Source organism: Sapajus apella, unplaced genomic scaffold (assembly GCF_009761245.1).
Source record: "Sapajus apella isolate SASKATOON/1434 unplaced genomic scaffold, GSC_monkey_1.0 scaffold138, whole genome shotgun sequence".
NCBI classification, from domain to species: Eukaryota; Metazoa; Chordata; class Mammalia; order Primates; family Cebidae; genus Sapajus; species Sapajus apella.
Genome location: NW_022437078.1, coordinates 3,036,541 through 3,060,808, shown reverse-complemented (window position 1 = coordinate 3,060,808; position 24,268 = coordinate 3,036,541). Strand labels below are relative to the sequence as shown.

The window sequence follows — 24,268 nt, the reverse complement described above, 5'->3', positions numbered from 1 at the left end:
GTAGGAAGAAGTGATAGCAGGTGGGTGGAGACATGAGATTGGAAAGAAAGGCAGGACTGGGTGGAATGGAGGCTTGCAGCTTGCAGGCCGAGGTGCAGGACTGGGTTCTCTATCTTAAGGGCAAGGAGCACCCGGGAAAAGATTTAGGCAGGAGATGGACATAATGATGTTTGACTTTTTTTTTTTTTGAGATGGAGTCTTACTCTGTCACTTAGGTTGGAGTGCAATGGCATGATCTCAGCTCACTGCAACCTCCTGAGTTCAAGCGATTCTCCTGCCTCAGCCTCCTGAGTAGCAGAGATTAAAGGCGCTCACCACCATGCCCAGTTAATTTTTGTATATTTAGTACAGGGTTTCACCATGTTGACCAGGCTGGTTGTGACCTCAAGTATTCCCCCACCTTGACCTCCAAAAGTGCTGGGATTACAGGCAGGAGCCGCCTGCACCTGGCCACCATTTTAAATGATTACTCTAGGTAGTGTGTGAAGAACAGATTGGAAGGAAGGGGTCAGGGCCAGGGCAGGAAATACAATCTTATTGGGCATTACAATGGTCCAGGCCAGCGGACCAGGTGAGACCACAGAAATGGAGAGAAATGGATGGGTCCCAGATGTACTTGCACTATTTCTTTTCCCTCCATCTCCGCTTGGTGCCAGACATGTCTGTTGTTGTTTACAGCCCCGACAACCACAAGGAGAACAACAACCACACGCAGAACAACCACCACGAGCCCCACCACCCCACAAATGACAACCACCACAGCTGCACTGCCAACAACAGTCGTGACCACACCCGATCTCACAACCAGAACACCACTTCCAACGACAACCATCGCTGTCCTCACAACAGCAGACTCGTGCCCTTCACCAAGCCCAAGCACCCTTCCAGAGGCGGCCACAGGTCTGACTCCCGAGCCTTCTAAGGAAGGGCCCATCCTCACTACAGGTACGCATATGTATCTTGGGTTTCTTAGAGTTCTCTCGCTGAATGATGCAGCCCAGTGACTTGCTTTCTCTCTCTCTCTCTCTCTCTGTGTGTGTGTGTGTGTGCACGCGCGTGAGCACATGTATTAGTTTGCTAGGCCTATCAAACAGACACCACAGACTGGGTGGCTTAAACAACAGAAATTTATTTTCTTGCCCTTCCGGGTTCTACAAGTCCAGCATCAAGGTGTCAGCAAGGTTGATTTCTTCTAAGTCCTCTCTCCTTGGCTTGCAGGTAAGAATACCAGTCATATTGGATTACGGTCCATTGGTATGCCCTCATTTTACCTTAATTAGCTCTTTGTATGCCCTATTTCAATGTCCATTTGGATCTGAGGCACGCAGGGTTAGCACTTCAACATATGAATTTTGAGGGGACACAATTTACTCCTTAACAGTAGGGGTGTGTGTGTGTGTGTGTGTGTGTGTGTAAGGAGATGTTTTTACTAAACTGTTCCTTTTCTTTTTTTTTATGGTGTCTCTTTTTTTCTGCCTTTTCCTTTGTGTTTTTGAAAAGTCAGCATTTTGGGTTCTCCAATTGACCTCTCAGGGGTGTTGCAAAGATGTTTATTAAAGAACCAGGAAAGGTCACTTCTGGTCAGACTCCAGTTCCATTCTTTCAGGGGTTAAGTTGCTGCCTGAGCATTAGCGATTGATTGAGGAAAGACCTCCAGTCGCCTCTAAAATGTCCCCTGACGGTGCCCGGTTCCAGCCTTGTTTCTTTTCTTTGTTTCTTTTTTTTTCTTCCCCTGAAATTCTCGACCCTGCAACTTGTACCTCTCACTGAGTGACTCGCTCCATTGGTTAGGGGGGCTTGTCAAGGCTGTCACTATATGTTGGCCTCTGATTCTGCAGTAAGAATTGGGAAAGCAATCATGAGATAGCTTGAAGGCTTTCTTAGACATTTCAGCTGCCTCAGTAAGTCCTGGATAATTCAAATAGCTTTATAAAATTGAATTGGATAATTCTATCATACTCTGAATAGTCACCTAAAATCCATGAACCCTGAACCAATCAATTTTTGTACGTATTTTTTATTCCTTTGGGCTTGAAAATAAATAACTACCGTAAAACACAAGATTTGTAGTTTCTATTTCTTAATTCTAAAAATCACTTGCACTCCTTGAAGAAAACTTGAAATATAAAAATAGCCTGGACCATGGTGATGTCAGCCCAGCTACTTGGGAGGTTGAGAAAAGAAGATCCCTTGAGCCCAAGAGGTCAATTCTAGCCTGGGCAACATGGTGAGACTCTGTCTTTAAAAAAATAGATACATTAGAAAAAAATAGTGGCCAGGTGCAGTGGCTCATGCCTGTAATCCCAGCACTTTGGGAGACCAAGGCAGGTGGATCACTTAAGGTCAGGGGTTTAAGACCATCCTGGCCAACGTGGTCAAACCCCATCTTTTACTAAAAATATAAAATTAGCCGGGCATGGTAGCACATGCCTGTAATTCCAGCTACTCCGGAGGCTGAGGCGGGAGAATCGCTTGAACGTGGGCGGTGGAGATTGCAGTGAGCTGAGATAGTGCCACTGCACTCCAGCCTGGGTGATAGAGCGAGACTCTGTTTAAAAAATTAATTAATTAAAAATTTTTGAAAAGGTAGTCCCAAATCCCACCACCGACTACAAACAAAATAATACTGTTATTTTTTATCTGCCTTTTATCCAACTTTTTTCTCTTCCAGAATCAGAAACTGTCCTCCCCAGTGACCCCTGGAGTAATGCTGAGTCTACTTCTGCAGACACTGCCCTGCTGACATCCAAAGGTGTGCAGACAATCACCTCCTCTGTCCTCCCTCACCCCTTGGACTGAGGAGATGGAAATTAATAAAAGTGTTGCTGAATCAGATGACTGACAACCTCTTTGGGTCTTTTGTGCCATAAAATCCTCCTGTGGCAAATTGGCCTCAGGGTAGTCTTTGTAGTTTGTTTCTTCTTGTGGCTGGGGGGTGGGAGTGGGGGGAAGGCCCTTCTTGTTTGGTGCAATTCTCCGCAGTCGCTCATGGTACATCTCTAGATGTTTGCTTTTAGACTCTAGGCTGAGTAGCACTTAGCTGTCTCATCCTAATTTCATGTATGTAAATCTTCTTTGTTGAGACCCCTGAGGGGTTTACTCATTCACTGATTGGCTTTTTTTAGAATGGGGGGAGAATTTTCATTCTTTCATTTATTTGTCCTTTCTCCTACCCATCAAACCTTCTTTAGGTAGTCACTGGGGTCCAGGACAGAGTATACCCTAAAATAAGACACGATTGGCATCCTTGGGGGTGCTAGAGAAGATCACTTGGGTTTGACTCCCAGTTCTACTACTTTTTGCTGGGGGTCCCTGACCTCAGTTTATTCCTAGGTTTGTTGTAGAGTTGTATAACTTCACGCATGTAAGGACTTAGAAGAATGCCTGGCACATTTGTAAGCATTAACATGGCAGGGGCTGCCATAATGAAGCTAATAATCTGGCAGAGGAAAACAGACATGTATAAGAGAAATAAATCAGTGTTTGTGATAGTGTAACATAGGGACACAGTACGGCAGAGTGATTTATGTGGGCACTCTGGCTTCACTCTGGCTAAGTACAAATCTTGCCTTTCTTGCTGTATGATCTTAGCTAAGCACCTAATCTCTCTGGGCCTTAGTTTCCTCACTAGTAAAATGGAAATAACACCTATCCTGTGGCTCTTTCTAAGAATTAAATGACAGATGCATGTATGTCACTTAGGACAGTGTCTGGATACTATTTTTTTTTTTTTTTTTTAAGAAAGAAGTCAGTATAGGAACAGTCGGGTACCAAAAGCAGGAAGACAGGCTTTGATCTAAGTCTATTTTCTGTTTCCCCTTTTTTCCCAAAGAGTCCAAAGTTTGGGATCTCCCATCAACATCCCATGTGTCAATGTGGACAACAAGTGACTCAGTGACTTCTCCTCAGCCTGGAGGTAAGGGGTCTGTGATTTTTTATTTTATTTTATTTTACTTTATTAATTTTTTTTTTTTTTTTTTTTTTTTTTTTAGAGACAAAGTCTCACCATGTTGCCCAGGCTGGCTTCAAACCCCTTGGCCTCAAGTGATCCTTCCACCTTGGCCTCCCAAAGTGCTGGGATTACAGGAGTGAGCCACCTTGCCTGGCCTGGGGCTGTGTTCTTATGAGTGGCTCCTCTTTGGCTGTGGAAATGATCTGTCATCTGCCTGCTTGCCTTGGGATTCAACTATTCTGGCTCCTTCGTGGCCACGTCCCACATCCTCCTGCCAGCTGGGGTGAAAGTGAAGCACGCTGCAAGCATCAGTGCTGGCTTCTCCTCTCCTCTGCTCATCTCTGAAGCCCCTCTGTTGAGATCTTCCTTCTTCCTTAGCAACTTCTGACTTGACACCAAGAATGATAGTAGGAAAGCCACCTATTCTTTTTTCAAATTTTTATTTTTTTATTTTAAATTACACAAATATTACATTAATGCATTTTTGTTAGGGGTGCATAAAAACAGAAATACAATTCTCTTTCACTCCTTGTCCTCGATCCCAGCCCTCTCACATGAGACAATAACTGTTATTAGTTGAAGATGATCATTCTAGGTCTTTTTTCCATTCCCTATGTGTCTGGATAGATATAGAGATATATAGCTTGGTTTTGTGCAAGCCTTTAAAAAATGCTATCATACTACATTTTGTTTTACCACTGATTGTTATATATTGGACCACGCTCTTCTTTAGTCTATGTAGATAGGTATCATTATGTTAAATTGCTGTGTAATATTTTATATTATGAGTACTCACAATATCTCTTGACTATTGAGGGACATTTAGGTTGTTCCAATGTTTCCTTTTTATTAACAGTGCTGTGGTAAACATCCTAATACATTCATGCCTGCCTAACCATTCATGCAAGCGTTTCTCTAGCTAGGATGGCGACCAAAAAGTAAAAATTACTGGTTAAAAGAAATGTGCACCTTTAAATTTAATAGCTTGTAGAAAAATATTCTCAGAAAAGGCTGTGCCAATTTATTTTTCCACCCACAGAGTATCTGTTTTCCCATATCCTCCCGACACTTGATATGACCATTTAACTTTTTCAATCTTCTGAAAAGAAAATGTCATCTTGTTCCTCCCTCCCTCCCTCCTTCCCTCCCTCCCTCCCTTCCTTCCTTCCTTTCTTCCTCCTTCCTTCTGCCTCCCACACTCAAGTGATTCTCATGCCTCAGTCTCCCGAGTAGCTGGGACTACAGGCACATGCCACCATGTCTGGCTAATTTTAGTAGAAATGGGGTTTCACCACTCTGCCCTGAGTGGTCTTGAACTCCTGAGGTCAGCTGATCCAAATGTCTCGGCCTCCCAAAGTGCTGGGGTTACAGGCATGAGCCACCATGTCCAGCCCATCTTGTCCTTTCCTTATCATGGTTAACAGAGAGTTTGAGCTCCTTTCTATATGTTTACTGGCCAGGAAACAGGTATCCTTTAATTCTGTGAAGGAGACAATGTAACATCACTCTCAAAAGTTCAGAAGATGGAATTGGAGGGGACAGACAAGAGTGAATGGAAGGGGACAGGTTTTGAAGTTAAGACTGTAACTCAAGATGAAATGCAAGGGGGACCTGGTGGTAAGACGCTTAGGCCTGCACTAACTCATACAGTGGGAAAACAGAAAATCTGGACTAGGAGTAGATAATTTAAGGGAAATGGGGTGCCAAAGATCCAAACCCTGTTTGTCTATGGGATGGAGTAAGGGTGGGGGACTACTTTCTAACAGACGAAAGAGAAGGCAGTGACTAGAAAAGTGATGGAAACTAGGCAGAACATCCTAACACCATCATCCTTTGTTCCATTTAAATCTTGGACTATTTTACATTGAATTACAAGGGAACAAAAGGTCCTGTGATTTTTACCTTCTATAAGCTTCTTGATAATTTTCATTTCTCTCCTCCTTTACCAAATCCCAGAACAGAGAACACTTGCTGCTTGGCTGAAGAGGAGCTTGGTGTAAGAAGGCTGGTCAGTCTCTGTGGAACATTTAGTCATTAGGGATGAAAAGCAGGGTTCACTGAGCAGGTGTTACGTGTTAGTTCAGTGTCAAGGTGTCTTCCTGGGCCACTTCATTTAATCCCTCTTCAGCAGATGCTCATAGTTCTGTTTTATCTAAATCTCCCAAGTCCACACAGCTCTCAGGCATCAGATCTAGGATGTCTAGCTCTGATTCTACACTCTTTAGATATCATTTTATTTTATCTGGATTTCTAATCTGAAATTAAAAGTCATATTCTTTTAACTACTATTCATTTATTTTAAATTACACAAACATTACGCTAATGCATTTTTGTTAGGGGTACATACAAACAGATGGAAATAAAATTCCTTCACTCCCTATTTCCTCTCTTCCCACTGTTTTTTCTTTTTTTTTTTTTTGTAATGAAACATTCATAGGGATCATTGTGGTTAATGTCCACCAAGGACTTATTTATGCATTAGGTACTGTGCTCAGCATTTTTGCGTTAATATTCTTTTTTGAATCTCACAACAACCTCCTAGGCAGGTACAGATATTATCCTCATTTTATAGATAAAGAAACAGAAGGTCAGAGAGTTTATTAGAGAAGCTAGTACCTACCATTGTAGGTCTGCCATTGTTTTAACACCATGCACATTCAATGTATTATCTCTTTTGATTGTCCACAAATCCATAAGAAATGGGTGCCATTATCACTTCCATTTTAAAGATCTTGAAGATTAAAAACCTGTCCAGTAAATGGCCGATCTGGATTTAACCCACGTCTTTTCAACTCTAAATCACTCTAACACCAAGGCACTCTGCTTCCTCCTGGTCTCCCCTCTGGAGCCTCTTACAGAATAAGACTACATCTTGATTCACATGAAAACCCTTTCAACCCACTGGGTTTTTCTTTCTCTGGCTAACAATCCTCAGCTCCCTCTCCATTTTTTCATGTAATTTTCGGATGGCAAAGCTTCTGTGGTTGCGGGCTTATTTAAATCCTTAAAGAGGGTCTTGTCAATCGCTGTTCTCTAAAATTAGCATGAGCCAGGGTAGCAATTTCTTCCCTCCACTAGTCATGGCTGACTAGAATGGAGCTCAGAGATGTAGAGTGTCTTAAGATCACATAGCTGAACAGTGGGAGAGCTGGGAGACATACCCAGCTTTCAGAGATTTTAAACTGTGTCTATGGACTCCTGGATGGGTGATATCTGTAGGTGAGCTTCTTGTGGGAAGGGCACCACCCTCCCGAAATTATATGCACAATTGTATGTATGTGTGCACACACATTTTTCTGGGGTGAAGTCTAGAACTTTCATTCAATTCTTCAAATGTTCTTCATAACGGCAAATGGCTAGGAACTATAATTCAGTCACAAATACAAGCACAAACAAACAAAACAACAATAGCAGCTCACATGAAAATATGGCGTAGGTCCCACTCCCCCTAAATCTGTTAGAGGAATACAAACTCATTTCTCAAGATACCTAGGAAATCTGACGATATCTTTTCACCCATGGGATTAATTTTCTTTTTTTTTTTCTTTCTTTTTTTTTTTTTTTTTGAGATGGAGTATCACTCTGTCACCAGGCTAGAGTGCAGTGGCACGATCTCGGCTCACTGCAACCTCTGCCTTTCGGGTTCAAGTGATTCTCCTGCCTCAGCCTCCTGAGCAGCTGGGACTGCAGGCACCCACCACCACAATGACTAATTTTTTGTAGTTTTAGTAGAGTCGGGATTTCACCGTATTGGCCAGGCTGGTCTCGAACTCCTTATCTTGTGATCTCCCCACTTTGTCCTTCCAAAGTGCTGGGATTACAGGTGTGAGCCACCACGCCCAGCCGGGATTAATTTTATTTCTTGCTTGGTAGCAGGAATGTGTGAAATGGTCCCCAGTTGCTCCCTATAGGCCCCATCTCTACTGGGCAGGGACTCCGAAGCCAGTCCTTTTTTATGTGGCCAGGACATAAAAAGCCACATAACTATGCCATTTCTTAAATAAAATCAGGTGGTCTGGGATTAAGCTCCCTGCTGCCTGTATCTCAGGCTCATGTTCACTGCCTCTGCAACATCCTCAATCCCTGTCCTTTGTCCTTTTTTCTCATATTCTCATGGCCTGTTGTGTAGCATTAGGTGGGGGTTGAAAGAGTTGAGTCAGGGAGCCTGAAGGCCCCTGATGATATTCTACCTCTGCCATTTCGTGTGATGTTTGTTTTTCTCGTAGAGTCTCAGGTGAGTCACTTGTTCTATCCTTTTCTAAATCTCAGTTTCCTCAAAATGTAACATGGGGATAACCACAGCACTTATTTTGTAGGACTGTTAAGCGAGAAAATGCAAGAGGAAAATGCCTAGTCCATAATTACTGGCTTGTAAATAATAGTCATTACGACAGACTTCTATTTTTTTCTTTTCTTTATATCTCTGCTACGATCCCAGATCACAACCTTCATTTTCAGGCCGCCCAGCAGGGTAACAAGAGGCGACTTCTGCCAGCTCCAAGGCTGTTTCTGATAAATATATGGATACTTTTTGGTTTTATGATTTTTTTTTAACTACTAATCACACTAGAGAAACAGCTGATGAGTGACAAAATCACAAACCTAGGGAAGTTACAAAAGCTTTTACAATCTCAGAGTAGTCATTGTCACTAATTATTAGAATACATCTGAGATTCTAAAAGCTTTTCACTGACCTCTGTTTAGATGGCTCTGTAGAACTCTCAATTATTGGTTTTATTCCTGTGGGTGAACATCTTTAATTTTCAATTGCCTCTCAGTTGTTTTGTTCTCACGTTGCTCAATCTATTGAGGCTCCAGTCTATAATTTAGGCTTGCGAAGCAAGTTACAGCTGAAAGAGAGCTGTGGTCTAGTTTGCCATTCAGATGCTTCCAGGTTTGTGTTATTTATTTTACAAAGCAACTCCATGTACATGTTTTCTAGTTCAATGCTGTCCTCCAATTTTTAGGTGTTTGGTCTGCAGAAATCAACCAAAGAAGCCCTCCTTAGTGTGGCAAATTCTAACCTCCACTCTCTGGACGCCAGATACAGAGCTCAGAGATGTAGAATGATTGACCCAAGGTCACACAGCTAGACAGAGGGAGAACTGGGACTCACACCCACATTTCAGGGGTTTAAACTTGTGTCTATGAGCTTCTGGAGTTGTTGGGGGGAAGTCTTGTCTGTAAAATACTCAGACACTAGAGACCTAGAGAAGGCCAGGGGCTTGAGAAAAGCTTGAAGGCAGGGTTCCTTATTTACTCCTAAAATATGAGGATTCGCTTTTTCTTGTGCCCTAAATGAATCATTATACCTATCATCAGCAGGCAGTCAAAGCTGTAGGACAAATTCAAATTGAATGCACCCAAAAACACATGAGGACTTTGCTTGTCAATATTCAAATTGGGAAAAATGAAGATTGCTCTGACAATAACATTTTTCTTTCCTTGTGATACTTAACAGTAGTTATTTCTTGGTCCCAGGGGCAAGATTATGGGAGAATGGGTTACGGATGATTTTAGGAACATTTTTTTCTATTACTATATCTTTGTATTTTGCAAAGCCAGCCAAAGCTTCATGGTCCAAAATGAGCTGGTCTTTCTATGGAGTTAAGGCATGCTCAGAGGGAAACGTGGTTGGACATAGAATTTTAAATCTATACCTTGTAACTCTGGCATTTAGTTCAGATATATGACAATAGATAATATATTTAGTTGCTACTTTATGTGGCATAGGACATGTAAAAATAAGTAAGTCATGGTCTTCATCTTTAAAGGGATCACATTTTAGTGGAATGGACAGGCTTGTGCATAACAAACCATCCTTTGGTGAGCTCTGCTTTGAGATAGAGGTAAGAAAAGGTACACTGGGGCCCAAAGAAAAGAGAGGTGATTCTATCTTGAAAATGAGGGCCAGGATCAGGACTGATTTTACTCACTGACCTTTGAATTGGTTCTTTAAGGAGAAAATGCTATGAAGGAGGGAAGACCTGACAGGAAGGAAGAACAGCATGAACAAAGACAAGGAAATGTAATATGACCATGGTATCTTCAGAGATTATTTAATAGTCTTGTTTAATCCAAAAATAGAGATAGGAAACTGGTAATGGTTCAGGTTCTTAAGGGGTTTGTATGATCGGCTAAAGAAATTATATTTTATTTCAGAGTCATGAGGAATCATTCATGGTTTTTGAGTAGGGAGTGACATTTTCAGTTGTTTTAGGAAAAATTGCTCTGGCAAGAGTACGGATGTATTAGATGGGAGCAAGGCTGGAGGCTCCTGCAATGCTTAGGTGAAGCATGAGTGTCTAGATTAGAATGATGGCAACAATAACGATAGAGAGTGGGCAGAGGAACAGCCATTTAGCAATTAGGAGTCAGAGGACTTGGTGGCCTAAGTGGAGAATGAAGGATGGCTGATTCTCCACAGCTGGGAGAATGGGTCAATGTGTGAGTTAACTGGTAAAGTAGCTCCATGAGGAAGAGTTAGGTTTGTGTGTGGGATCTTGAGTTTGAAATGCCTCTGAGAAATGTCTAGCAGGCAGTTGGAAGTGTGGGTCTGGGCTGACTCATGGATGCCTGGGTGGGTGTCTTTGCTAATTGGCACTTATATCTGATCAAAATAATTACTATGATGATTCACATTATAAGTGCTAAATAAAGACTTGCCAGTATACGAATATTCTCTCAAAAGGAATAGTGCAAGACTAAGGATATAATTTGGGAGGTCACTGCTCATAAATGACACTTATTGATTACTTCTTATATGCGAAGGCTTGGCTCAATGTGTCCAATGTATTGTCTCATTGTGAGCAATTGTGTGAATCTGCAAGGAAGATGATATCACAATGTCCATGACAAAGGAGGAAAACTAAGGTTTGAAGAGGTATAAAAATTGCCTGGAATTTGAATCCCAGATCTCTTTGGTGCTTGAACCTGAGCTCTTACACACTTTATTATCTTGCCTCATTAGCAGAGGGGGGATAATAGAAGCTCCTGTAGGATCATCTAAAGATATTGTGTGAGATGCAGAGAGAGACGAAGAGGTGCAAAGGGGAGAGAAGACTCCCTCCTCACAAGGGAGCAGTACACTGGGGGAGCTTGTGGTAGAGGAAGAAAAGCCAGCTAAGGAGCTACTCCTAAGCCAGCTAAGGAGCTAGACAGAGAGACACCAAAAGTAGGATGGGATGCACAAGCACAGAGGGCGGAGGAAGCTGGGCCGGCAAAGCCTGGGGAGGGTGTAATTAAAGATTAGGAAATTCTAGGATGAGGCCTTTGGAGAGGTGGCTGTGTACTGTAGGAGGGTCACCATAAAGTGGGCACAGAGTGTCTGAGCTCTGTGATGGGATTCTGTGAAATCCCAAAATGAGCAATTGCTAGAGGATGAATGTCTGATGTTCTTTCAAGAAATTTAGAGGGAAGGCAGGGCAGAGAAGGAAGGAAGGAGCTGGTGAATGAGCAAGGTGTGTTCTGGCATGGCGTAGGAGGATAGAGTTAAATGTGGCAGAAGTAGGTTTGATCCGGACATGGAGATAAGAGAGAAGAAGGTAAGGAGAGAATAAATGAAGGTGTGAGAACAATCAGCTCTCATGTTGACCTCTAGGAGGTAGGAGAAGACTGGGGAACCAAGACTGTGAACTTGGAGATCACCCAATCCATGAAGACCAGACCTGATCATGCGCTGGAATCACAGGGGGCTTAGTAAAAATATGGGTCTCCTTACTGTACCCAAGAATTGCAGATTAGAACCTCTGGCAGTGGTGTCAAGATATCATATGTTTAACAAACCTCAGAGGAGTCTTTTGAAGTCATAGCCCTGGTCCCAAGAAGGCAGTTAGGAATTACTAGTATAATGCACTCTCCTTATTTCCTAAAGAAGGAAACTGAGGCACAGAGACATTTAAAAAGTTTAAAGAGGAGTGAGCATTCGTCCCTAAGTAGCAGTCTCTTCTGGTTCCCAAATTAGAGCTCATTGCACTACATTGCACTATTTTAATAAAGTAAAGATAAAATTGAGGCCTGTCAGAACCTGACACTTTTCTGAGACTTTCACTGATCAAGGGCATGAAAAAGTTGTAGGAGGAATTGCCATTCTCAGTACAAGTTCAGCAGAAGGAACAGAGAAACACAGAGGAATGAAGCAAACTACATGTGTACTCACTGATGCCATTGTTAGGAAGAAAGAAATTGGATGCACTTCATTTCAAAGTCAACATCTTTCGTGAGGTATTAGCAGATTTGTTTTATCTCTCCTGCCCAGTGCTGTTCACAGGCTTAAATCAGTTGGTAGCCCAGCTGTGGGATAAAGGAAAAGGACAGAAATGGATTCTTATTATTTTTTCTCATAATAGCATTCTAGTCTACCAACTGTACAAATGATTTTTTTAATTAGTAAAATAGGAATCGAATCCATGTAATGCTAGCATCTAACAGCTTATCTTCAGAAATGTCAACCAAATAAGATCAAAGGGAATTGCCAAGCTTCAAAAGAGGTTATGTCCGTGTAAGGCAGAAGAAGAGTGAAAAAGAAATAAGGGGTGAGCTGTTGAAATAGAACATGAAGCCAGCCCCAGGATAGGTCCTCACTGATAGCTAGCAAGCTGGGCTGCGTAGCCCCTCTGTGGGCCAAAACATCCCTCTGATGCGTAGCCAGGGAGGGGTTTCCAGGCACTGGAGAGGTCTCTGATTTCAGAGGGTGGCATAAATGAGTAAACCTCAGTGAGTTCCGCAGTGTGCTCTCTCTCTGTTTTCTGCCCTGTAAACAAGTCTACAAATAAAGGTACAAATGCCCTTTGGCAAGATCTACCATCTATAAATGAGGGCTGTTGAACCCTGTGATACTCAGCAGTACAGTAGACAGGAAAAGAAGTGGAATCTGGAATCAGATGTCATTGCCCTACCATTCGCTAGCTCTCATTATTAGCTATACAGCCTTGAGCAAGATATGGACCCCTCAGGGCTTTCATTTCCTCCTCTTCCAATAAGTCTGCCCAAGTTTACTTAGCTCATAGAATCATATTAAAACTCCAATAAGATAATGTATGTGAAAGCGCTTTGTGCACTTTCAGATGCTTACATCATACTTGTAATAATAATCATCGATAATAATGATTATTAGAATCTCTTTTCTAAAACTTGTATCCATCCAGGTGATGGAGGACTGGGGTTTCATTTCTTTCTTTCTTTTTTTTTTTTTTCTTTTTTGAGACAAAGTTTTGCTCTGTCACCTAAGCTGGAGGGCAGTGGCATGATCTCAGCTCACTGCAACCTCAGCCTCCTGCGTTCAAGCAATTCTCCTGCCTCAGCTTCCTGAGTAGCTGGAATTACAGGCACCCGCCATGATGCTTGGCTAATTTTTTTAATTGTATTTTTGTAAAGACAGGATTTCACCCTGTTGGCCAGGCTGGTTTTGAACTCCTTACCTCAGGCGATCCGCCCACCTTGGCCTCCCAAAGTGCTGGGATTACAGGTATGACCCAGTCTTCCCATTGTATTTACTCTCCAGCACTCATCTTGCCACAGTTTTCAAAGTCCACAGAGCCCAGAGGATAAGACTTTGGGCTCTGCAGGTAGATGATCCTGGCTCTGAGATTTGCGCTGTCCCTTCCTGTGCGACTTGAGCAAGTTGCCCAACCTCTCCAGGTCACAAGTTTCCCACCGTGAGATGAGGACAATAATGGTAACTACTGCAGAGCATTTTCTGAGAATTCACTAAGAATGTGGGAAGTACTTCACATTGCACTTGGCCTGGAGTAAGTGCTCAGTATATGGTAGCCATTTATTATTATTGCTGTCATTATAAATAATTCTGAGGGTTTTAGGATAAAGGCAGATCGTCTCACCTCCCACAATCAAGATTTTTCCTTTGTTTGTTTTTGAGATGGGGTCTTGTTCTGCAGCCTGGGCTGGAGTGCAGTGGTAGGATCATGGGTAATGGCAGGCTCAATCTCTTGGGCTCAAGCAATCCATCTGCCATAGCCTCCCAAGTAGCTGGGACTGCAGGTATGTACCACCAAGCCCAGCTATTTGTTTTTTTAATTTTGTAGAGATGGTGTCTCCCTAGGTTGCCCAGGCTGGTCTTGAACTCTTGCATTGAAGCAATCTGGCCGCCTCGGCCTCTCAAAGTGTTGGATTACAGGGATGGGCCACCGCGCCTGGCCTCAGTGGAGATTTATTGATCAGCTAGTGTGGGCAAAGTAGAGTGCTCTCCCTTCAGAGGAGAGTCCCGTGATGAAGGATTAGGAATGAGGTCTTATCTGTGCTTTCCTGAGGCCCTCAGCTATTGGCACGTGAGAACAGGAGCCTGAGGAGGTGACTCTAGGCTCTCACAGGGATGATAAAATTTTGTTGCTAGTGTGTCTCAGAACAAGTGGAAGGTTGAGGCCAAAGTTCAGAACCAGGGTGCCTCTTGAACAATGGTGTTCTAGAATCTCTGGTTTCCTTCTGTTGACCTAATCTGTGTGAAATGTGACAGCATCTCACCATTTCTTCTTCTTTCTGAACCGCATTGGGTTCCAATACGACTTGCTCTCTGTTTTCTTTCAAAATTACCAACATAAACCCCACCCAATTCTTCCCTTGGACCTAAGGAATGCCTGACTCATGTATGTAATACTTTGTTGATTTATTCAAGTGTACGATGCTTTTTCAGATAATTCTACGTATTAAAAACATGCAGAGGCCTTCAGAATTTAAAGCAAGTATTTGAATTCAATATATGTGTGTTTCCACTTTCATAAGGAGTTTTGAAATTCCAGATCTGTATTAGTGTTGCTGGAAAGGTCAGAAAATGTGAATTCTGAGTAGAGGTCAGCAAATGTATGTAGTCCCTTCCTTTCTTACTCATTTACTGTAAAATCTTGGGCAAATGAACCTTTCTCTCAGATTTCAGCTTTCCTCTTAACAAATTAAAAAAAAAAAAAAAAGAAACTGGGGAGACCATTTCAAATCCCTCCCCACTCTTAAACATTCGGATTGTGATTTCCGGATTCTTTTGCAGCCTTTTGCATTTTTTAAGATCATATCGTCCATGATCCACAGGGGGCAGCATAAGCCTGTGGCTACCCACGAGAAAGAAGAAACTTGCACTTGTCACTTCTAAATGTCCAGGATTGCATTACAATTGCATCTTTGAGTTGACTTATTTCAGAACTAATTTTGTTTTAAGCATAGAGACAGATGAGTCCTAGCATTTATGAATTCAATGATGAGTCAACATATGTGATATCTGTTTTAAAATACACCCACTGAGAAGACAGAGTGCTTTTCTTTCCAGTTGATTTCTGGCTTGAAGCTCACTCGTTGGAGAATTTGTGTTTTCAAGTAGAATTTTAATATGCTTTTTTTCTTTTCTGTCAGTCTCATTACGAACATTTTTTTTGAGTCATTCAGAGTTGGGTTCAAATTTCCTGAAATTGTTTGTGTCATCTTGGGCAATTGATGTAACTTCTTTCAGCCTCAGTTTACACATCTGTAAAATGGGTTTATGAGCATTGAATGTGATGATTTGGCCAGGCGTGGTAGCTCCCACTTGTAATCTCAGCACTTTGGGAGGCCGAGGTGGGAGGATCACTTGAGCTCAGGAGTTCGAGACCAGCCTGGGCAACAAAGCAAAATTCCATTTCTACCAAAAAACATATTTAAAAACTAGCTGGGTGTGGTGTCACACACCTGTAGTCCCAGCTATTTGGGAAGCAGAGGTGAGGTAGGAGGATACCCTGAGACTGGGAGGTTGAGGCTGCAGTGAGTTCTGATTGCACCACTGCACTCAAGCCTAGGCGACAGAGCAATACCCTATCTCAAGTTTAAACAAAAAATTATAATTTATATGAAGTGCTTATAACTGTGCCTGGCACATAGTAAGTGCTCAATAAATGTATTCCAAGAGAAAGTCTCTGCTAATTTTCACGCAAGTCTCTAGGAATAGGGTGGGAACAGGGATGATATTAAAAGCTGACTCTTAAAAGATCTTCTTGTTTAAAATTTTAATGCCATTTTAGAACTGCATATAGCACAGTTCTAACTGAGAAAGGGTAGGCTCTGGTGTACCACCTTAAGCATAGCCATGTTGAAAGGGAAGTCTATCACCACCCTAAGTTCTGAGGCTCTTACAATTGAATTTAATTCTTTGACACCATGGGGGTTGTTTTGGTACAGTAGACCGATAGGGATCTGCAAACTTTTTCCGTAAAGGGCCAGAACGTACCTAGTTTAGGCCTTGCAGGCTCTACTGTCAGCATGTCTGTTGTAGCTACTCAACTCTGCTACTGTAGTGCAAAATCAGCCATAGACAATAGGTAAACAAATGGGTACAACTGTGCTTCAAGAAAACCTTATTTATGGACACTAATATTTGAATTTCAAAGTTTTCATGCATTATGATTTATAATTTTTCTTTTGACTTTTTCCAACTACTTAAAACTATGAAAATGAATCTTATCTCCTCCCAGGCTGTATGAAAACAGATAGTGAACTGAATTTGGCCCTCAGGCTGTAGTTTGCAAACTTTTGATCTATACCTTCCAGACACAAGACAGGTTCGTTAGAAAGGGCAGATGTGAAATTGTTTCTATAGGGCTCTTCCAGAACATGTACTAAACATTGCCTCCTACCCTACTAGATTTTAAGTCCTTTAAAGGTAAAGTGGGGTTTTATGCTACAGTTTTAACATTTAAACTTTATTTTTCAGGTTACAGAATAAATATACCTGTACTCACACAATAAAAGTTAAAACACATGAAGTGAAAGTTGCTTGTACCCCAAGCAGCACTCTCAGCTAAGCGCAGTGGCTCATGCCTGGAGTTCCAGCACTTTGGGAGGCCAAGGTGGACAGATCACAGCTCCTTGAGGTCAGGAATTCAAGACCAGCCTGTAATCCCAGCTACTCAGGAGGCTAAGGCGGGATAATCACTTGAACCTGGGGGGCAGAGGTTGCAGTGAGCCAAGATTATGCCATTGCACTCCAGTCTGGGAGACAGAGTAAGACTCTGTCTGAAACAAACAAACAAAACTCTCACCCATGAACAGATAAAGAGATTATCACTGTCACAATTTGTAAAGTGAAGTATCCTTTCTCTTTTCAGACTTTTTTTTCTTTTTTTAGGGACAAGATCTCGCTCTGTTGCCTAGGGTGTAGTGCAGTGGCCCAATCATAGCCCACTGCCGCCTTGAATGCCTGCTAATTTGTTTAAAATTTTTTTTTGTAGAGAGAGCATTTTGATATGTTTCTCAGGCTGGTCTCAAACTTGCTGCCTCAAACAATCCTTCTGCCTTGGCCTCCCAAAGTGCTAGAATTACAGGCATCAGTCACCATCCTTGCCCGGTCTTTTAAATTTTCCTCATAATAAGAGATCATTATTTTTCACAAAAATTTTCCATTATTTTCTTTTCAAAATCATTCTATGTTCTTTTGAACTCACTTTGCATTTCATTCAACAGTTTCATTCAACAAATCTTCACCACAAAGCTGTTATGTACCATTCATACATGTGATAGAACAATGTGAAATGGCTGATATTTAAACCATTTTCTTTTTTTTGTTTGTTTGTTTGAGACAGAGTCTCACTCAGTTGCCCAGGCTGGACTGCAGTGGTGTGATCTCGGCTCACTGCAACCTCTGCCTCCCAGGCTCAAGTCATTCTCCTGCCTCAACCTTCTGATTAGCTAAGATTATAGGTGCCTGCCACTATACCTGGCTAATTTTTGTATTTTTAGTAGAGACAGGGTTTCACCGTGTTGGCCAGGCTGGTCTTGAACTGACCTCAGGTGATCCGCCCACCTCAGCCTCCCAAAGTGCTGGGATTATAGGCTTGTAATCCATACCCACCCCTTAAACGATTTTCTTTAAAGCTTGTTTTAAAATAATTTTAGGCTGACGAGAACTTGCAAAAAAAGTACAGTAAGGTTCTCCTATATTTCCTCCAGTGTCCCCCAGTGACCACATCTTACATAGTTATAGTACATTGTCCAAGCCAGGAAACTGATGCTGGCAAAATACAGTTAACTAGTATATTAACCCTAGTAGGTCTTTGTCAGTTTTTATATGTACTCACTGTTAAAAATTTTTTTGACTTATAAAAACAAGCAGTATATATCTATTGGGCAGCTTCCATGTCAGTACTTTTAGATCTAGAGGGTATTCTTTTTTAATATCATCACTCTAACCCTTTTTTGGCTGTGGGTTACTGGGTTTCTAACGCATGTCTTTAAAGTTTCACATAGAAGGTCACTTTGACACTGCTTCAGAGAAAGGACACACACCCCAAGAGTTTGCCCTTGTCTCAAGCATCCCAGAGTTTCCAGTAATTAACATATGATACAAACAATATTTACCATTAGGCCAGGTGCAGTGGCTCACACATGTAATCCCAGCACTTTGGGAAGCTGACGTGGGTGGATCACCTGAGGTTGGGAGTTCAAGACCAGCCTGACCAACATGGAGAAACCCCATCTCTACTAAAAAAAATATACCAAAAATTAGCTGGACATGGTGGCCCATGGCTGTAATCCTAGCTACTTGGGAGGCTGAGGCAGGAGAATCGCTTGAACTCGGGAGGCAGAGATTGCGGTGAGCCAAGATCGTGCCATCCCCTCCAGCCTGGGCAACAAGACCGAACGTCCATCTCTCTCTCTCTCTCTCTCTCTCTATATATATATATATATATATATATATATATGTGTGTGTGTGTGTGTGTGTGTGTGTGTGTGTGTGTATATGTATATATATATATATACATATATATATATATACCATTAAAAAGTCACATTTGAGAAAATTTAGAAATTAGACAATTAAAATGGTACTAGGAAGAATAATTTTAATTGTCTTGATATTTCCACTTGAAAGCAGATGTATTTAGTCTTTATGTTTCTTTTTAGTTTTCTTTGGGGGATGAGAATGCAAATATTTAAAAATATATTATTGTATTTCTGTATGTATTTTTAAATATTTGCATACTTTTACTAATTATAGTTTTGTATCCTTTTAAAAGAATACTGTGAAATAATTTTCTCAGTAAAATTATTTGTAAAAAGACATCCAGAATTAGAAAGGTTGAAAAGGATATAGGAGATCAGTTGGTGAAATATTAGCATTTTCAGATGAAGAAACAATGGCTCAGAGAAGGGAAGTATCTTGGCCAAGATCACACAGCCAGGAAAGTTGAGATAAATACTTTGTGATGGCAGAGAATCCCAGGATGCCACAGTGAGGGAGGCTGAGGGGCAAGCGCTTGGCAGTACTCCAAGATCTAAGGTTAAGTGTTACAGGAATTCCATTTTACCAGAGTGTCCATGCCTACCAAGAACTCAAGAGTCCAATATACAAGTTAGAAAGCCAATTTACTAACTTACAGTGAGAATTCTAGCTGCCAAGAACTCTAACTGGTAATCCTTCTGTAAATACATTCTCATCCTGTAGAAAAATCTAATATTAACCAGAAGGTTTGGTGAATCCATGAACCCAGAAAAAGTGGAGTTAATGTTATGATTCTTTTGTTATTGTTATTTCCTTTTAATTAATTTAAGATACATTATACCCACACAAGGAAAAAGTACAAAGCATACAAAAAATGTTAACATGAAAAGACAATCTTTCTTTCATCTCTTGTGCCTGTCCCAGAGCCAATGTTCTTTTGGAAGGTCTTAGAGACCACTGTCTCTGTAGTAGTTTCTTGTTGCTGCTATAACAAATGATCACAAACTTAGTGACTTAACACACAAATTTATTATCTCATAGTTGTAAAGAGTAGAAGTTCTAAAATCAAGGTGTTGGTAGGGCTACATTCCTACTGGATTTATTAGGGGATAATTTGATTCTTTGCTTTTTCTAGCTTCTAGAGGCATTCCTTGGCTTGTGATCCCTTCCTTCATGTTCAAAGTCAGCAGCATAGCATCTTCAAATATCTCTATTAACTCTTCTTCCTTCATAACACATCCTCTGACTTTAACCTTCTTGCTGCCTCCTCCTAAGGACGCTTGTAGTTACATTAGGCCCACCAGATAACCCAGGATAATCTTTCCATTGTAAGATCCTTCACTTAATGATGTTGCAAAATCTCTTTTGCCCTGTAAGAGAACTACTCACAGTTTCTGAAGACTAGGACATGGACATATTTGAGTGTCATTATTCTGCTGACCACAGTCTCCAAACTACATTTGAGAGACACATGACTCCTTCCTTTTCTCTAGACCAGAATAATAATGTGTTCTGATGAAAAATAATGTATTCTGGTTATTAAGATGCTTATTTCTGTTTGTTTGCCAATTTGTTCTGTACATTATGAAATATATCCTTCTGGACAATGTTTAATAGATGAGGTATAAATAAATGTAAATAGAAGATGTCATTTTCCCCACAGCCAGCGGATTGCTTACTACACTCACGATGGGTACCAAGTCCTCTTTAGAGACCACTGTCCTGGACCATCCTTTTTCTAGGTTCACTGCCAATCACTGTCCTGAACATTCCTTTCTTCTGTTAGTTGGATGTGCTATTTATAGGGTAGAAGGCACTTGAGCTCCAGTATAATGAGGTTGTTAACCGCATAGGTATTTATGTCTGTCAGACAGGTTCAAATCCCAGCTCCACCAATACCACCTGTTCAACCTCCATCACATTGCTCAACCCCATAGGCCTCAGTTTTTTCACTGGTAATGTGCATAATGTCTACCTCATAGGGTTGCTTGTGAGGATTAAACATTCAGTGTGAGGCCGGGTTCACTCCTGCTATATCCTAGTACTTTGGAGGCCAAGGTGGGTGGATCACTTGAGGCCAGGAGTTTGAGACTGGTCTGGCCAATAGCAAGACCCCGTCTCTACTAAAAATGCAAAAAATTGGTGATTCACACTTGTAATCCCAGCTACTTGGGAGGCTGAGGCATGAGTATTTAAATATACATAATTCTGTATTTCTGTATGAGAGAACCCAGGAGGTGGAGGTTGCAGCAAACCAAGATCGTACCACTGCACTCCAGCCTGGGCGACAGAGCGAGACTCTGTCTCAAAAATAAATAAATAAATAATGTTCAATGGAATTTTAATAATAATATGATATCAGATTTATACTCTTTGAAGTTTAATATTAGGATCTTTCATTGAATTTAGTCTTACTTGTGCTCAGCACCCATTTTCCGACTTATTTTTAGGTTGGTTACCCCCAATTAAGGCCACTTTCAATGTCTGTGTGTTGATTCCTTTGAATATCGTTCCTGGGGCTTCCATAACACAAAGTACCACAAACTTAAAACAACAGAACTTTTTATTCTATCTCAGTTCTGGAGGGCAGAAGTCTGAAATAAGGGGCTAGCAGGGCCATGCTTTCCTTGGAGGCTCTAGAGGAGAACTCTTCCTTGCCTCTTCCTAGCTTCTGGAACTCCAGGGATTCCCTGGCTTATAACAGCATCACTCCAGTTTCTCCTACCTTCACATGACCTTCTCTGTGTGTCTCTCTGTGACCCCTTCTCTTAAGGACACCAATCATAGATTTAGAGCCTCCCCTAAATGTAGAATGATTTCCCCTCAAGAGCTTAACTAATTACATCTGCAGAGATACTATTTCTAAACAATGTCACAGTCTGAGTTTCTGGGTGGATGTGATGTGGTGGGGAGAGGGGTAGTGATACTATGCTACTCATTATACTTCCCTCTTGCAGAATTGCTTTGCTAGCAAGTTCTGGGAGGCTCCTGCCTTTGTCTCAATGTACATGTGTCAGAGCTCGGGGTCTTGAGAGTCTGAGGGCTGGAGGAACACAGACAACCTGGAAATCAGTAGTTTTGCCTTGCGTAACCCCCATCCCCTTGCCACTGGCATGGCTACTTTTCGCAAGGAAGAAAAATCACCATCAACTTATGCTCAGTGTTGCCATTCTGTGTACAGCCCTGTAGCCCTTGGAGTACTTCTCATTTGGGCTTTCAGCATCTTCATAAGAAGAAGAAGAAGGAAAAAAATGCTGTTTGGTATCACGCAGCAGCGTTTGTGTTTGCAAAATGTCTCTCCCATTAGACAATTCCAATTTAAAATACAGATTAGCTCTGACAAAACTGACCCAGGCCAGCTTTTCCCTTTGATGGTTTCCATTTCAGGTGTATTCATCACAAATCATTGTAATACAACAGGATTTTGACAGAACAGAGTTAGGAGTTTTAAATTCTTACCTGCAATTTTCAGCTTTAGGGAGTAACTTCTGAGAGAAAAACAACAATAACTTAGTTCGAGAATATGAAAACATGCTGAATTTCCTCTTGGAATTTTATGTTCCTAGGCATTTATCAAGCCTCTTTCCTGATGAACAAATTAAGCTCTGATACCAAATTATGAGCCTTATAAAATCTACCACATTTATCCTTTTGCCTTAAGTACAAAGGAAGCTTGGGGGAAAACACTGATCAATTTCATTAATTATTAGCTTAGGTATTTATTATATCCAGGCCTTCTCCCTGTGTGTTTTATTTAAGTTCTGTTTCTATTTTAAGATTTTATTGTACATATGACTACATCCCTCCTGCATGTTTACTTCCTTGCCCCGGCTTCTGACACTGCTCTTACTTTCTGCTCTTTTCTGACCATTTCTTCCCTTCGTTTTTTTCTCCTCCGTCTCCTCTGCCTACTTTTGAATGCCAATGTTTTCCAGGATCTCTGCTCTTCTCTCTGAACATGCAGCCCTTGGAGTTCTTATATTCTCTGAGGAGGTCAGCTGCTCCCTGGATACTGATGACTCCCAAAACAGTACTTCGAACTGCACCCTTTTCCTGCATTTGATTGAGACTCAAATGCATCAACCTGCTTGTTAGGCAAATTGTGCTTGCGTGTACCCCACAGTCGCTCAGTGATTGTAAATGGGAACTCAATACCTTTCTCCCAGACTTTCCCTTCTCCACTCCTGCCCCTGTCGCCAGTCTTAGTGGGCAGCTCAGGCAATGGCCAGGCGTCTCAAGCAGGAACTGCTGAGGTATCAAAGACTTTCTTCTCTTTCTCATTCTCACATTCAACATCCATATCCTGTTGTTCTCCCTTCTAAGTATTTCTGAAATCTCTCTCTCTCTCTTCAGTTTTACTGGCTCTGAATTTCAGACATGGAATTAGATGATAATTCAGACGTGGACTTAATGATAAATCTTGGCTGTTCCCTTATCCTCCTAACTGGACCATATCATGCTTAAACATTTCTGTGGTTTTCATGGCTGCTTGCCATCTGACAGGGAGGCCATGCTTTTTCTTGCTTCCACAGCTTTGCTGATGCTATTCTCTCCACCTGAAACACTGTTGCCAACATTCTCTGCCTGGTTAATTCTTTTTTTTTTTTTTTTTTTTTTTTTTAGACAGAGTTTCACTCTTGTTACTCAGGCTGGAGTGCAATGGCGCGATCCCGGCTCACCGCAACCTCCGCCTCCTGGGTTCAGGCAATTCTCCTGCCTCAGCCTCCTGAGTAGCTGGGACTACAGGCACGCGCCACCATGCCCAGCTAGTTTTTTGTAGGTTTAGTAGAGACGGGGTTTCACCATGTTGACCAGGATGGTCTTGATCTCTTGACCTCGTGATCCACCCGCCTCGGCCTCCCAAAGTGCTGGGATTACAGGCGTTAGCCACCGCGCCCGGCCTGCCTGGTTAATTCTTACACGACCTTAACTCAGCTCAAGTGTTATTCAACAAGCATTGATTGAGCACCAAGTATATGCAGGCAATATTGGAGTCCCAGTGGTGAACAGGCAGACAGGGACTCTGTCCTCATGAAACTTTATTCTAATAAAACTTTCAATGAACTACAATATTGAGCTGAATGCTTCTCCCTCGACCTGTTCTTCCAGCAGCCTGTGTGTGCTCCATCACTATCTTTTGCCTGTTAGACTGAAATCATCTTTCTGTCTCTCTTCTCTAATGGACTGTAAATTTCTTGAGGGTAGGGGCCAAGCCACAGTCTCACAGTATTCCTAGTATCCAGAACGGTGCATAGCACTTGGTAGATTCTTAGTATGGTTCCCTTGTAACTCAACTATAGATTATGAATACTTGATTCCACTGCTCAGCATAAGCTCCCATTCTCAAAGAAAGTTTTCCTTGACCCTCCAGAACAAGTCTGCCATCCTCCTGATATGTCCCTATACTATCACATACTGTTTTTTCCCAGAATTTTGTACTCATAACTAATTATGTTTCCAACTATTTACATTCGGTTTTCTGTACTAAGTTGTAAATTCTACGAGGTTCAAGATAGAGCTATCACACTGCGTAGCCTATAATAGGTGCTCAATATATATTTGCTAACTAGAAAAGTGACGAATTTTCATGCTGGATAAAAATCCTGAATGAAGTGCTGAGGCCT

The 24,268-nt window shown here is 41.7% G+C and overlaps 1 protein-coding gene across 3 annotated transcripts in view; it reads left to right on the top strand.

Moving 5' to 3' along the window:
- The window catches only part of TIMD4 (T cell immunoglobulin and mucin domain containing 4), a 42,051-nt gene that overhangs the window by 10,458 nt on the left and 7,325 nt on the right, over nt 1-24,268 (top strand). For all 3 annotated transcript variants that reach the window (XM_032263770.1, XM_032263769.1, XM_032263768.1), the window contains exons 3-5: nt 679-945; nt 2,672-2,752; nt 3,833-3,916. In XM_032263770.1, the coding sequence (XP_032119661.1) occupies nt 679-945; nt 2,672-2,752; nt 3,833-3,916 (432 nt within the window). The remainder of the gene's footprint in view (nt 1-678; nt 946-2,671; nt 2,753-3,832; nt 3,917-24,268) is intronic.